Below are 12,416 nucleotides of genomic sequence, written 5' to 3'. Positions count from 1 at the left end.
ATAAAGATTCGCTTATAAACTGAGTTTAGGTTATAGGATGAAGCTGTGGACCTGGAATTAGCAGTAAAATGTCGATACGGCGCTGTCCTGCAAATTTGAGAAAAAGCTGTCGGGACGATGGCGCCCGGCGCCACGGTCCTTCGAAAAATCCGCGAAACGAAGGGGGATCGGTTCGTCTCTGCACAAGGATTCCAGATCTTCAATCTCAGCCGCGTACCTGCAACCTACACACAGAAAAGCGAAGACGATGGGGGGTTAGGGATTAGGGGTTTGCCTTTAGGTCAAACCCCGGTTTTGGAATTAACCAAGAAATGAGCAAGAGCTGTAAATGTAAATGACTGTAATGTAAAACAAATACTAATACCTTGTTCTAAGGATGTTGGTATCCTTATGTGCGAAGGTTTAGATGTTGTATGTTCTAGTATGTAGCATGTTGTATGTAGCATGTAGTAAGTGATCTCCTCTTCAATGGTTGAATCCTTGACTTGAATGCAACACTTAGCCTTGAATGGAGACTTGAAATGATCAATTGCTTGAATGTTTGAATGCTTGAGTATAGTTTCCACGCCTTTTCCATCATATCGAATGAGAGAGGAAAATGTAGTTTATATACTTGTCATTTAGGGTTGATAGACTGATTTTCCCGACCTTAGGCAGACCAGGGAAGTATATTTCCAAATTGCAATCAAAAAGACCCGATATCACTTAGGAGACCGGGCCCAAAATAGGACCCAGGGACCAGGGCGCTGGGCGCCATGGTCCTGAGGGACCAGGGCGCTGGGCGCTCTGGTCCCACCTCCGGGACAGCGGGGTGCAAAGGAGGTTCAGGCCAGGGTGCATGAAAAATGCAGTTTTCAGTGTCGTGAGCAAGTTTTGGGGTCTCCATTCAGGTTGCGTGTTGCGTCGCCATCGTGAAGACCGAAATGCAGTCGAAATTGCAAGTGTCGCAATTTTAGGACGCTACAGAAACTTAAGACATTTATGAATCAGCGAAGGGATCACATCCATAGAAATCAACCCAAGAATACCTAGTTTAACCCGAAATAGGTCCGATTTAAGAATGATCACAAACGTTGAAGAAACAACCTTGGGTCCCATGAGGACCATCAAGGTGATGCTACCCAAAGGAGAGATAGAAAAACCATCACGTGTTCTTAGGGTTGCCTAATGTTCATCATATGCAGGTCTATGCCAACCGTTCACGAATAGAGTCTCCTCCATGATAACATCGACTCTGCAAGATGGGTCAGCCATCACACCTTTGACAGTTTGACCCTTCAACTTAGCAGGGATGTACAAAGGAGCAGGCTCTCCATAGTATGGGGCATCCAGAGGGGTGGAAGACATGTCATACGCCTTCTCCTTTTGGCTAGGAGGCAAAAAAATAGGAGTGATGATGACTATGTTCACAAAGGGACCAAAGGGACCATCATCCAAGGAGGATCCGATGCAGAAATTAAATTCATCAAATGCAAGGGAAACAAATCAGTGTAGATCTGCAAATCCTTGTTAGTTTGATCAATAGATTTGCTTGACTTATGTTTCTGTGCATCCACTTTAATCGCCCCACTATCGATGTGGTCTTGGACAATATTTTGAAGATGATAACATCACTCAATGTCATGACCAGGCACACGATGGTTATGGAAAAAAATTGACCCATCATACCAGCACGAATAGGGTCTTCTATTGGGCAACAGTCGAACCTAGGGAAGGGTAATCAGATTATCTTTTAATAATTGTCGCATAATTCTTTCTAGACCCTTTTGTGGATGTGCCTGCAAAAGACCCACTGCAAGAGTTCAAAGTAGAATCTTCAAACTGAGTCATGGTATGCTAGTAGTCTGTAAGTGCAAAGCACACATTAGCAAAGTTCTGGTAACGATTAAGTGATAGTTTCTCCCTCAATGTAGGTTGTAGATTGTCGATGAACATCCTCTACAAATTGTTATCTTGCAAGGAAAAGGGGATTCTATTAGGGATTGATTGATACCTTGAGATAAAATCTGTGATCTCTTCGTTGGGCTTCTACTTACAGTGAACAAGGTCGGTGATAGTGACCCTACTGCCAATGTTAGCTTGAAACCGTCTAAGAAATATATCTATGAGTTTATCAAAGGTACGAATAGAATGATCTGGTAAGGAGTTGTACCATTCTAACATGATTCCCTTAAGGGATCATGAGAATAGCTTGAGCAACACAAAATCTAGGTTGTGATATTCACTACACATGGTCATGAAGGAATTAATGTGCACATTAGGGTCCCCATCACCATTGAACCTATCAAACTTCAATGATTCAGCCGCAGAGGAAGGATGGTGTTCAGTATAGTGATATCAAGGGGACTCTTCCTATAATATGCAGGCATAGATGATTGACCAGAAGCAGAGGCAAGGTTTGTGACCTGTAATTGTAATTGCCCCATGTATTTTAAGATGGTGTTCAAGACTGGATTAGCAAGTGGAGGAGGCAGAGGTTGGCCAAACGCGCCACCACTTCCACCACCACCTCCATCGGCACCACCAAGAGAACCAGTGCCACTAGAAAAGGTAGTACTAGTACTGACCATAGAGACCTAAGATGTAGCAGAGGCAGAGGTCGAACTACTAGACATACCTGTATACCCTAAGGGAGTGATCAAGGCATTGGTGCTAGGGATGGTAGGCTCGGGGTCGACTATGTGTATTGTCAAACCAGGTATGTCAACACCCAACTGAGAACCACAAATGTCAGACTGGACATCCTATGGGGGGGCATCAGCCAAGGGTACATGATTTTTGACAATGACAGATAATGCCCTCAACATCTCTAAACCTTTCTTATTTGAGATAAGCATGTGTCTCAAAGTGTTAACTACACTCCCGGTTTTAGGGAGAGCATTCTCCTAATTGAGGAACCCTTCTAAATCTCTTAGGTTCTCCTCTAGAGACTGAATCCAGTCAAAGTCAATAGTGATAACAGAATCGTGGTCAACGAAAGGAGGAGAAGGCAGCGAATAGTTCGTTGGGGAGTTGTTTTGAGAACTAGTGGTTGACGAGCCTCTCATGAAAGGTATCTAGAGAGTATAAGAGGGGAAAGGCTCGCTGGATTCGAGCAAAGGGTTTTTGATCATCGCGTCAGATAGAGGACTGTAATGATCATGAGGGAAACTCCATCTAGATGACCTTCTGACTACGACTCTTGTGGTAGTCTGGATCGTAAAGCTTATAGACAAGCCTCACAACACTAAGACTACACTACAAGGACACGAAGGATCTTCTCTTCTACTAAAGATTGTGACTTAGATGAAGAGGCTAATGCAAATGTTAGAACAAAGATGCAAACTATGTTTTGGATTTTAAAATTTTAGATTTTAAATGTATGCAATGGACTATATGATAAAAACATGATGATAAAAAGAAAACTAGCTTCATTCTGGGTCCACCAAAATGTAGTGGACGAAATTTGTCACCTCGAGGATTATAAACCCAAGAGGATAAACAAATCCTCCAGTACCTCACTTAAACCGGCGCTAAGGGTGAACTAGGGGATAAAAATAGCAGACTGAATTGACAGACTGCGATTTGAGATTCTCAAACGACTCTGCTAAGCCTTTGTCCAGAGGACAAGCGCGAAGGTTTGGGTCACTAGCACAAAATTCTCTTGTCTTGTATAGACGAGGTACAAAGACTGTACAAAAAATACGAGATGCAATTGTAATATGATAAAAACACAGGAAAATGATAAAACTAAGCTAGTAAATATAGAATACGAAATGACTAGGTTAAAATAAAAGGAGAAAAGGTGAAAGAGACTCACATCCGGTCCACGATTGGAGCCTCCCGCAAAGTGAATATTCTTCCACAATTATTCACCTACACACAAACAAGAGAGAAAATGTTGGGGGTTGTCTTTTGGAGTCTACCTAGGTCATACCCTTGTTTTGGTGTATCCACCACCACGAACAACCCAGATAAAACCACAGGGAAATAAACGATGAAGGTGATGGAATGACAATGCAAGATAAAAGGGAGATAATGCATAAAGTGGATGAAAGAAAGAATAACTAAACTCCCCTTTCGAAAAATGTGAAGATGGCGTTGTGAGCTATTCAGAGAGCTGCAACAATGGTGATATTTGTGAGAAAAACTACAAATGCTGCCCAAGAAGATTGCCAAAATCTTCAACCTGCAAGAATTGATCCAAAATTACCAAAAGATCCCAAAGATGCCTTCAAACTGTTAGATACTTGGTGAATCCCAAAGACACTGAGAGAGGGGTGGGTGAATCAGTGTCTCGCCGATAGATGAAAGATTTAAACTTATTTGCAATTTTGTAACTGAAATTAATATACCGGTAAATAAATAATAATGCAGTAAATAGAAACAAAAGAATCAGCATCAATGCACACCATAACAAAAATATTTTGGTGAGGAAACCCGGTAAGGGAAAAACATCGGTGGGATTTGTGACTCACAATATTTACTCACTGGCCAATATGAATAAATATTACTTAGTACAAAAGGGCTTGCACATGCAGAAAGGCCAATTGCCTAGAGCTCACTGCTCAAAAAAATGGAGTCACACTAATGTAAACACAAAATCGAACTCTTACAACTTGCATCAAAATGTTGGATGAGTTCTCTATTATGCTCTGTCCCATACCGGTTTTGCCTCTGCCAAAAACCGTAGCTAGTATGTCGTCAATATTATCACTTACTTCATACATACATACATACCAAATGACCTACAAGAACTCATAAATATATGAGTCTTTATAATACAATATGTCGGCCATACAATTATAATTTACATTACAATTTATTTCGCATAAACAATACTATTGTCAAGTCGGCCTTGAATGCCAGTATGATCTGCTGTTGGTGTAACCTAGATGCCGGTGTGAATAAACCTTATTGTATTTGTCGGTGCCGGTAGGTGAAGTCTATTGCTGATTGAACCTGTAGAACTTTGTTGTCATCAATGCCAACATCTACCTTTCTCATCTAAGTGTATAATGCCAACAATCTCCCCCTTTGGCATTGATGGCAACACTCATGAGAAAAATCAAAAACCAAAAATTGAAAGTACTCCCCCTAAGCAAATGATCTCCTTCTGTTCACTTTTCACAATGCCTTACTTTGTACATTTTTTCTCACTATACCACTCCCCCTTTGACATCAATGACAAAAGGATGTCAAAGTATCAAAATTCAAAAATTACCTAGATACCTGAAGTCTGTTATAAACAATCTAAAAAATATCTGCAAGAACTAAGTTAAGACCCTGTAGGAACTTTGTACTGTCGGTAATTATTGTTTCAGTCTGCCTGATCATCCTGGTAAGATAGTGCATTTGTTGTTCTGGTGATCTGTCTCCTTGAATTGTTGCCTTGGATAGTTCATTCTGGTGAGTTAGTAGATTGTCCAATCTTGGACCAAGCTTATTCTTCAACTCCCGGGTTTTCATTTTCAATCTAGCCTTTTCTTTTTCCAGATTTTCAATATTTTCCTCATAAATAGCCATTTCTTGATCTAAGACTGATGTTAGTTCCAAAGAACCAATTATGTTATCTACAATATCATCAATCTCCTTCTGAGTTTTCCTGATTTGATCATCAATATCTTCAGTTAAATGATGAGGTTTGCAAGTTTCATGGTATAATTCCTTATATTCCAAAATAGTGGAATTCAATGCCGGTAGCAATGAATCAATCTGTTGAGTACAATCCTTTATGGTTTTACCAAATAATTCTTCCTTTTCTTTATTAACTCTTTCTTGAATAGTCTCCTCATTTATTTTGTCTAATGTTTGAATGTTAGTAGAAATGAATTTAGACAATGTGTCCAATTTACCTATTGAGCCAACAATGTGATCTACCTTGCACTCTGGTGCAATCATCTGCAAAATGGGTAGAGAGTCATCTATAGCCTTGAATGCTAAGGCATTACACTCTGTTATCTTCTTTATAGAATCCAATAATACATCAGTGACAGTTGTTGGTCTGAAATCCACAGTTGAAGTACTGTGAGAAGTGCTAGGTTCTGTATTATCTTTCTTCTCTTCTCCTGTTATTTGTTCAACTACCTTAACCACTTCCTCTTCCTTGTTCTCACTCTTATTCTCTACCAGTATCTTAACATTTTGTTGAGTGTCAACTACCTTGACCGGTGAGTCAGAGATCTCAACATTTATAGATTCAGATTTCTTCTCCTCAAAGCTTTCTGAAATAGAGGTATTATCCATTACAATATTGATGCCCTGAGTGTCAACATCATCTGTTTTTACTTCCTCTGATATCTTTTCTTCGGGCTGATTCTGCATATTTGCCTATGTCTCTGCTACTGTCGGTGGGGTGTCCTGAGCCAGTGGAGGTAAGTTATCTTTTATTGTGAAGTCAGGTACACTGCCAACCTTATTCTTTCCTTTATATCCTTTTTGGTATACCTTAGTAAAAGATTTGTCGACCTTTTGTCTTTCTTTTTCTTCTCTTTTCTCTTTCTCCACAAAGAAAATATCCCATTTATCTGTTGTCTCATCTGCTATTTCCTTTATTTTGTTGACCATGAGGCTTACTTGTCAGTGACCACTTGCAAAAACAATTATGTTAGCTTCAGATATCAATTCATCAATTTCTTGTTTAGATTTAACTGGATGAACATCCAAGAGTGCTTCAACATTCAATTTCTTATCCAATTCCATAATAGATATTCTTTTAGCTTCAATTCTCAGATATAAGTCATTAGGGAGAACATCAATGACTTCAATAAGAACTTTCTTATATATATCTAAGTACAAAATTATGCTCTCTTCAATAGTGTCCTTATCTGAATCTTTAAAAGAATGATAAAACTTACTAACATTGTTGAGATTTCCATCCTGATTTATTTCATTAATAAGCTCTTCCGGGGAAAGAGTATCGAATACCTTTTGTTCTGGTTTCCTCTATGTAACCTTCTTCTTCGAACCGCTAGTCTCTCTCACAACTTGTTCTTTCTTTCTAAGTGTCATTGTCTTCTTAGGTGATGGAGCAGGTGCCGGTAGGATTTTCTCTTCTTCCTATCTACCCTTTTAAATTATGCAGCCTTGTCAATATCAGAGTCGGATGAGGTAACAACATGGGAAACATGTGTTACCGGATGTTGTTCAGATTTTCTTTATTTTACAGCAACACCATTCATCTGATCAAGTTTCATCAACCCCTTTGTAACATCTTCAACAAACTTTGAAGCATCTTTCAATATTTTATCTCTTTTCTTCCTTTGCTTCTAAATATCAACATCTTTTTCTATGGTCTCAGCAGTGCCAAAGATCTTTTCACTAGGTTCCGGTGGTGTATCTAGAAGTATCTTGGCATAAGATTCCAAAATGTTTGAGTCCACTTCATATCCCATCTCAGTTACCCAAAAAGTTCTAGGTTTAACTGCCTCCATCCATATTTCATCTCTCTTAATAACAAAGCATATTTGTTTGTCATATTTATCAATAATACTCTGAGGAATTCTTTCCCTTTCCTTCATTTTAGCTTGAAAGTTTTTGAAATATTCCTTTACTTGCTTGTCACCTTCTAAACCCATGCCGGTAATTGCCTCCTTAATTTGTTTTCCAATGGAAATATCATAGGCAAAGTCTTTGTGGCCTATACCGAGAATCTCCATTGAGAAGTATAGCATTAAACATACAAGTAATTCCCAAATTTGAAGGTTCCCTTTTTATCACCCTTGATTTTGTCCAAATTTTCTATCAGTTCATCTTTCAACCACTCACAAATGCCAATTTTAGCATTGTTCTTTATCATCTCATAAGTACCATGAATGCATAGACTGGAAACATAATTCAGCCTATTTGTATGTGCAACCTTATATCCAATAATCATACTGGCATATTTAACATTGTTATCAGTTATGTCACTAACCCTGAGTGATCTATTATCAGATGTAGCGTCAGTTAAGTTCATAACCTCTTTGTTTGGAATTTTCTTCTTCTTCTCAGGCTTTGTGCCGGTAGAGGGTAAACCTGTAACAACCCTAATTGCTTCCTTAGTGATTTTGTGAACTCTACTAAGAACATATCAGACAGTTTCATCTTCGAATTCAAGCATATGAAGGATGTCTACCAACCCTATGTCTTCTACAATCTTATGTTCAGGTTTGATTACGCCTTGTTTGTTTGTGATGACATTCATGAACATGTTCTTTATATCCTCATACCCTAAATCTTCAATATTACAGTGAATGTATGCCCTAGGGTCTTCTGCAAATGCAACTCCCTTCGAAATTTTTGAAAATGTACCAATAGAGTCATCCATCTTAGCTATCTTAGGGATTATCTTAAAGACTAGTCTAAGACGTTTGATATTCTCCACAGTAGTAGGGTTTGCAAAGAATTCAGGAACGGAAGATGAAGAAGCCATGTCGTAAAATAAATACCTTTTAAGTGAAAACCTTGGATGCCCTGAAAATATTTGTCGCTTTGCTTTTTGAATGTCGGTGCTCTACTTCTATGCTCTTCGAATACTTGAATGCTTGGTGAATCGAAATGAGAAATTTCAATGCTTTATAACCAAAAAGTTAACTGACAACCGCATTAAATGCTTCGTCGGTTTAGTGAATTTCCATTGTAACTCAACATATGTGCCAGTAAAGAAGGATTATGACTTCTTACCACCACCTGAGGGTAAAATGCATGATCTTCAATTAGTTGCCTTACCCCTAAGGGTTATTCCTTAGTTAGACGAAGAATCTCCTGCCAGTACAAGATTCAGTGTAGAGCCAGATTCATCATTTCTCTTATCTCTCTTCTTGACCCATTGTTTAAAGAATTCTTGCTTGATTTCATTCACCTTTTCCTTGCCTTTGTTACTAGATCCTTTGTTGTTTGTCGGTACATTCTTGCTTCTGCAAAATCTTGCAATATGCCCAATCTTGTTGCATGCATAATAGGCTACATTGTTTCTTTGAATAACTTTTCCATAACCTTGCCCGGTTTGAGTTCTGCATTGATTAGATAGATGTCAAAATCTACCACAAGTATAGCATTTTACATTCATTCTACAATTGTTTGAGTTATGACCATGTTTATTGCATTTGGAACATTGACCGGTGGATGAGTTTGTATTATGATTATTCCTATATCTACACTAATTTGCTCTATGACCAAATTTATTGCAATTAAAACATTTGCCATTGAATTTATAAGCATTGGGTTGCCTTACCGGTTTGTTGTGATCATGATTGTTTGCAGTTCCAGAACTTTCTCCATGTTCAAATCCAAGTCCAACTGTTTCACCATGAGATCTTTGACTTTTCAGCATATCATCAAGCTTGTCTGAACTCTTTTTGAATGTGTCCTTGTATTCATTTGCAGCGACCAACTCACCTTCCAGAGTGCTAACTTGTCTCATAAGTTCCTCTTTGTCATGTTGCATTTGAATCAACTCTATTTTAAGCATATCATTTTCATAACTAAGCCTTGTACATTCATCTGATCTTTCATTAAGTTGTTTGGCCAAATCTTCTTGATTCTTCTTTTTATCTTCAATATCCTTACATTGTCTCATGGTTAAATCTTGCATCTCATTCTTCGTGTTACTATTCTCTTGTCTCAGTTTCTCTGCAATATCTTTGAGAGTTTCTTTTTCTTCATCATCTTGGTTTTGTAGTTGTACATGTAATTCTTTTCTCTTATTCTATGTCATGACCAGGTTATCTTGAAGTGCTTTGATGAATTCTCGAGCAGATCTGAGTTCTTCTTCCAGTTTGATATTCTTTAATTTTTCTGCATCAAAATCTTCAAGAGTTGCTTCCAACTGTTATCTCAAACTTTCCATCGGTACCAGTTTCAGAATCTCCCTCAAGTTGTTAGGCTTCTGCAAATAGAGGACCAGGCTCTGATACCAATTTTTAGATACTTAGTTAATCCCATAGACACTGAGAGTGGGGGGTGAACCAATGTCTAACCGATAGATGAAAGATTTGAATTTATTTGCAATTCTATAACTGAAATTAATATACCGTTAAACAAATAATAATGCAGTAAAGAGAAATAAAAGAATCAGTATCAATGCACACCATAACACAAATATTTTGACGAGGAAACCCAGTAAGGGAAAAACCTCGGTGGGATTTGTGACCCACAATATTTACTCATTGGCCAATATGAATAAATATTACTTACTACAAAAGGGGCCTGCACATGCAGGAAGGCCAACTGCCTAGAGCTCACTGCTCAACAAAAATGGAGTCACACTGACTACAACATCACATATATGTAAACACAAAATTGAACTCTTACAACTTGCATCAAAATGCTGGATGAGTTCTCTGTTATGCTCTGTCCCATACCGGTTCTGCCTCTGCCAAAAACCCTAGTCGGTATACCATCAATATTACCACTTACTTCATACATACATACATACATACCAAATGACCTACAAGAACTCATAAATATATGAGTCTTTACAATACAATATGTTGGCCATACAATTATAATTTACATTACAATTTATTTCATATAAACAAACTATTGTCAAGTCGGCCTGGAATGTCGATATGATATGTTGTCGGTGTGAATAAACCTTATTGTATCTGTCGGTGTCACTAGGTGAAGTCTATTGCTGGTTGAACCTGTAGAACCTTGTTGCCATCAATAACAACATCTACCTTTCTCATTTGAGTGTATAATGCCAACACAAACGGGAGAGATATAGGCACTGGAAGGCAAACTGACATCGGTGGGCGCATGCAAGGGCGTTACGATTTCTTCCAGGTGTAGACGTAACCCTTAAACGACCACCTGTGAACTGTCAGATTCGCAGGATGCTAGCATACCACGCGAACATCTTCATGTTGCACTATAGTCCCGAGGGTGACAGATCGACAGAGTTGGTGAAATTCCAGTTTGAAGCTGACAAAGCAATCCTGTTGGATAAAAGGAGAAAGGTGGTGGACACGACCTCTGATGACATGGAGGAAGGTGTCATTTGTTGTGTTGAATTGCACAAGGTGTGATTTTTGATATTATAGAAATAATATATTAGATCAAAGAAAAACTAGTAAAGCACATCAACATAAAATTTTCTTGTTCTATTTGAGGTGGAAAGTTCATCTACCCTTCCCTTTCAACATCTTTGCTTTGAATTGGAATATTAGGCTATTGCACAACCGTTCTACAAAACCTTTGCTTCAGTGATTATAAGTGAGCTCCTAAAGGTACTTTGCCCAAAGCATCATTCAACTAGATTTTGCACTAAAGACTTTTCTACTACAATTTGATACGAGAACAAATGAGAATTCAAAGTGAAAATCATTATATAATTTCACTTTTTATAGGGAGACTTTATTAACTTCATTTAAGATCATAAATGTTCATGTCACCTGGGTTAGGTCACACTTATCTTGAAATTTCAAATCTTCATATATGCCTGTTCAATAATCCACTAATGATCTGAATAAGATTTGAAGGATTTATTGCATTTACTCATGATTTTGATATGAAAAGACTACTTGCATGCTAATGCAACTTCAATCTTTAACTAGTGTCACTAAAATCCCTTTGAACTGAACTTTTAGCTTCTAGAAGATTTGACGGCCAATGATGAAGCTAAACTTATAATCCAACAATTGCCACAAGTCTTTTATTCAAAGAGGGCTTGACAACATTTGAAAGTTGAGTGGACTATTCATTTAGTTTGAGATTTATGATTGATAGACCTTACTTTCCTTTTGAGAGTTTTCCCAGTTAATCTTCATAATATAAAATATCATCTCAAAATCTAATGTCCCCTAATTGCTAACCCATGGTTGGATGAAAAAAGGAGCTTCACGTTGAAAATGTCAATGGTTATTCGGACTAGCTTCAACAACACAAATGAGAGAGCAAAGGAATCAAGCCCACACATGATGAATCAAATCTAAAACGAATTTGAAGGATTTGAACACACAAAAACTATGTACATACTCCACCATAAATTGGAAACAAGAAAAATGATACATATATACATGATACTCTTACACAAAACTCAATTGTGGGGCTTGTGATGCATCCCAATGACTAGGATTTGATGCCCGTGTCTGTTTAGAGGAGAGAGCTCAAAAGAGTTTTCCTATTTGTATGATGAATAAAGTAATGATCATTCCACAATGTATCAAACTTATTGTGATGACAAGACTTTTCTCTATCTTTGTTTCACTTGGGGACCATGACGCCCATATTGGAACTTTGCATTGTGGAACATTTGTCAAACCAACATTTGACAACATTGTGATGCTTTTGTAATGCATTTATGGCCAATTGTTTCTTCTTTTCAAGCTTCAAATTTTTTGTCAATCTTACAAAAATGGCCCCTTTATCTCTATCTTTTAGTTGTTAGATAGATTAGTAATGCACGAAGTTCAAGTGAACTAGAAATGGATGTTTCTTTATCATATATCAGAGAA

At 37.9% G+C, this 12,416-nt stretch overlaps 1 protein-coding gene across 1 annotated transcript in view; it reads right to left on the bottom strand.

Moving 5' to 3' along the window:
• The window catches only part of LOC131042830 (pentatricopeptide repeat-containing protein At4g13650-like), a 73,265-nt gene that overhangs the window by 46,715 nt on the left and 14,134 nt on the right, over positions 1-12,416 (bottom strand). Inside the window, exon 11 of the mRNA XM_059211837.1 lies at positions 5,965-6,297. Coding sequence (XP_059067820.1) covers positions 5,965-6,297 — 333 coding nt within the window. The remainder of the gene's footprint in view (positions 1-5,964; positions 6,298-12,416) is intronic.

This window comes from Cryptomeria japonica, chromosome 9 (genome assembly GCF_030272615.1).
Source record: "Cryptomeria japonica chromosome 9, Sugi_1.0, whole genome shotgun sequence".
NCBI lineage: Eukaryota > Viridiplantae > Streptophyta > Pinopsida > Cupressales > Cupressaceae > Cryptomeria > Cryptomeria japonica.
Note: the sequence above shows the minus strand (reverse complement) of the source record. Positions and strands in the feature narration are given on the sequence as shown.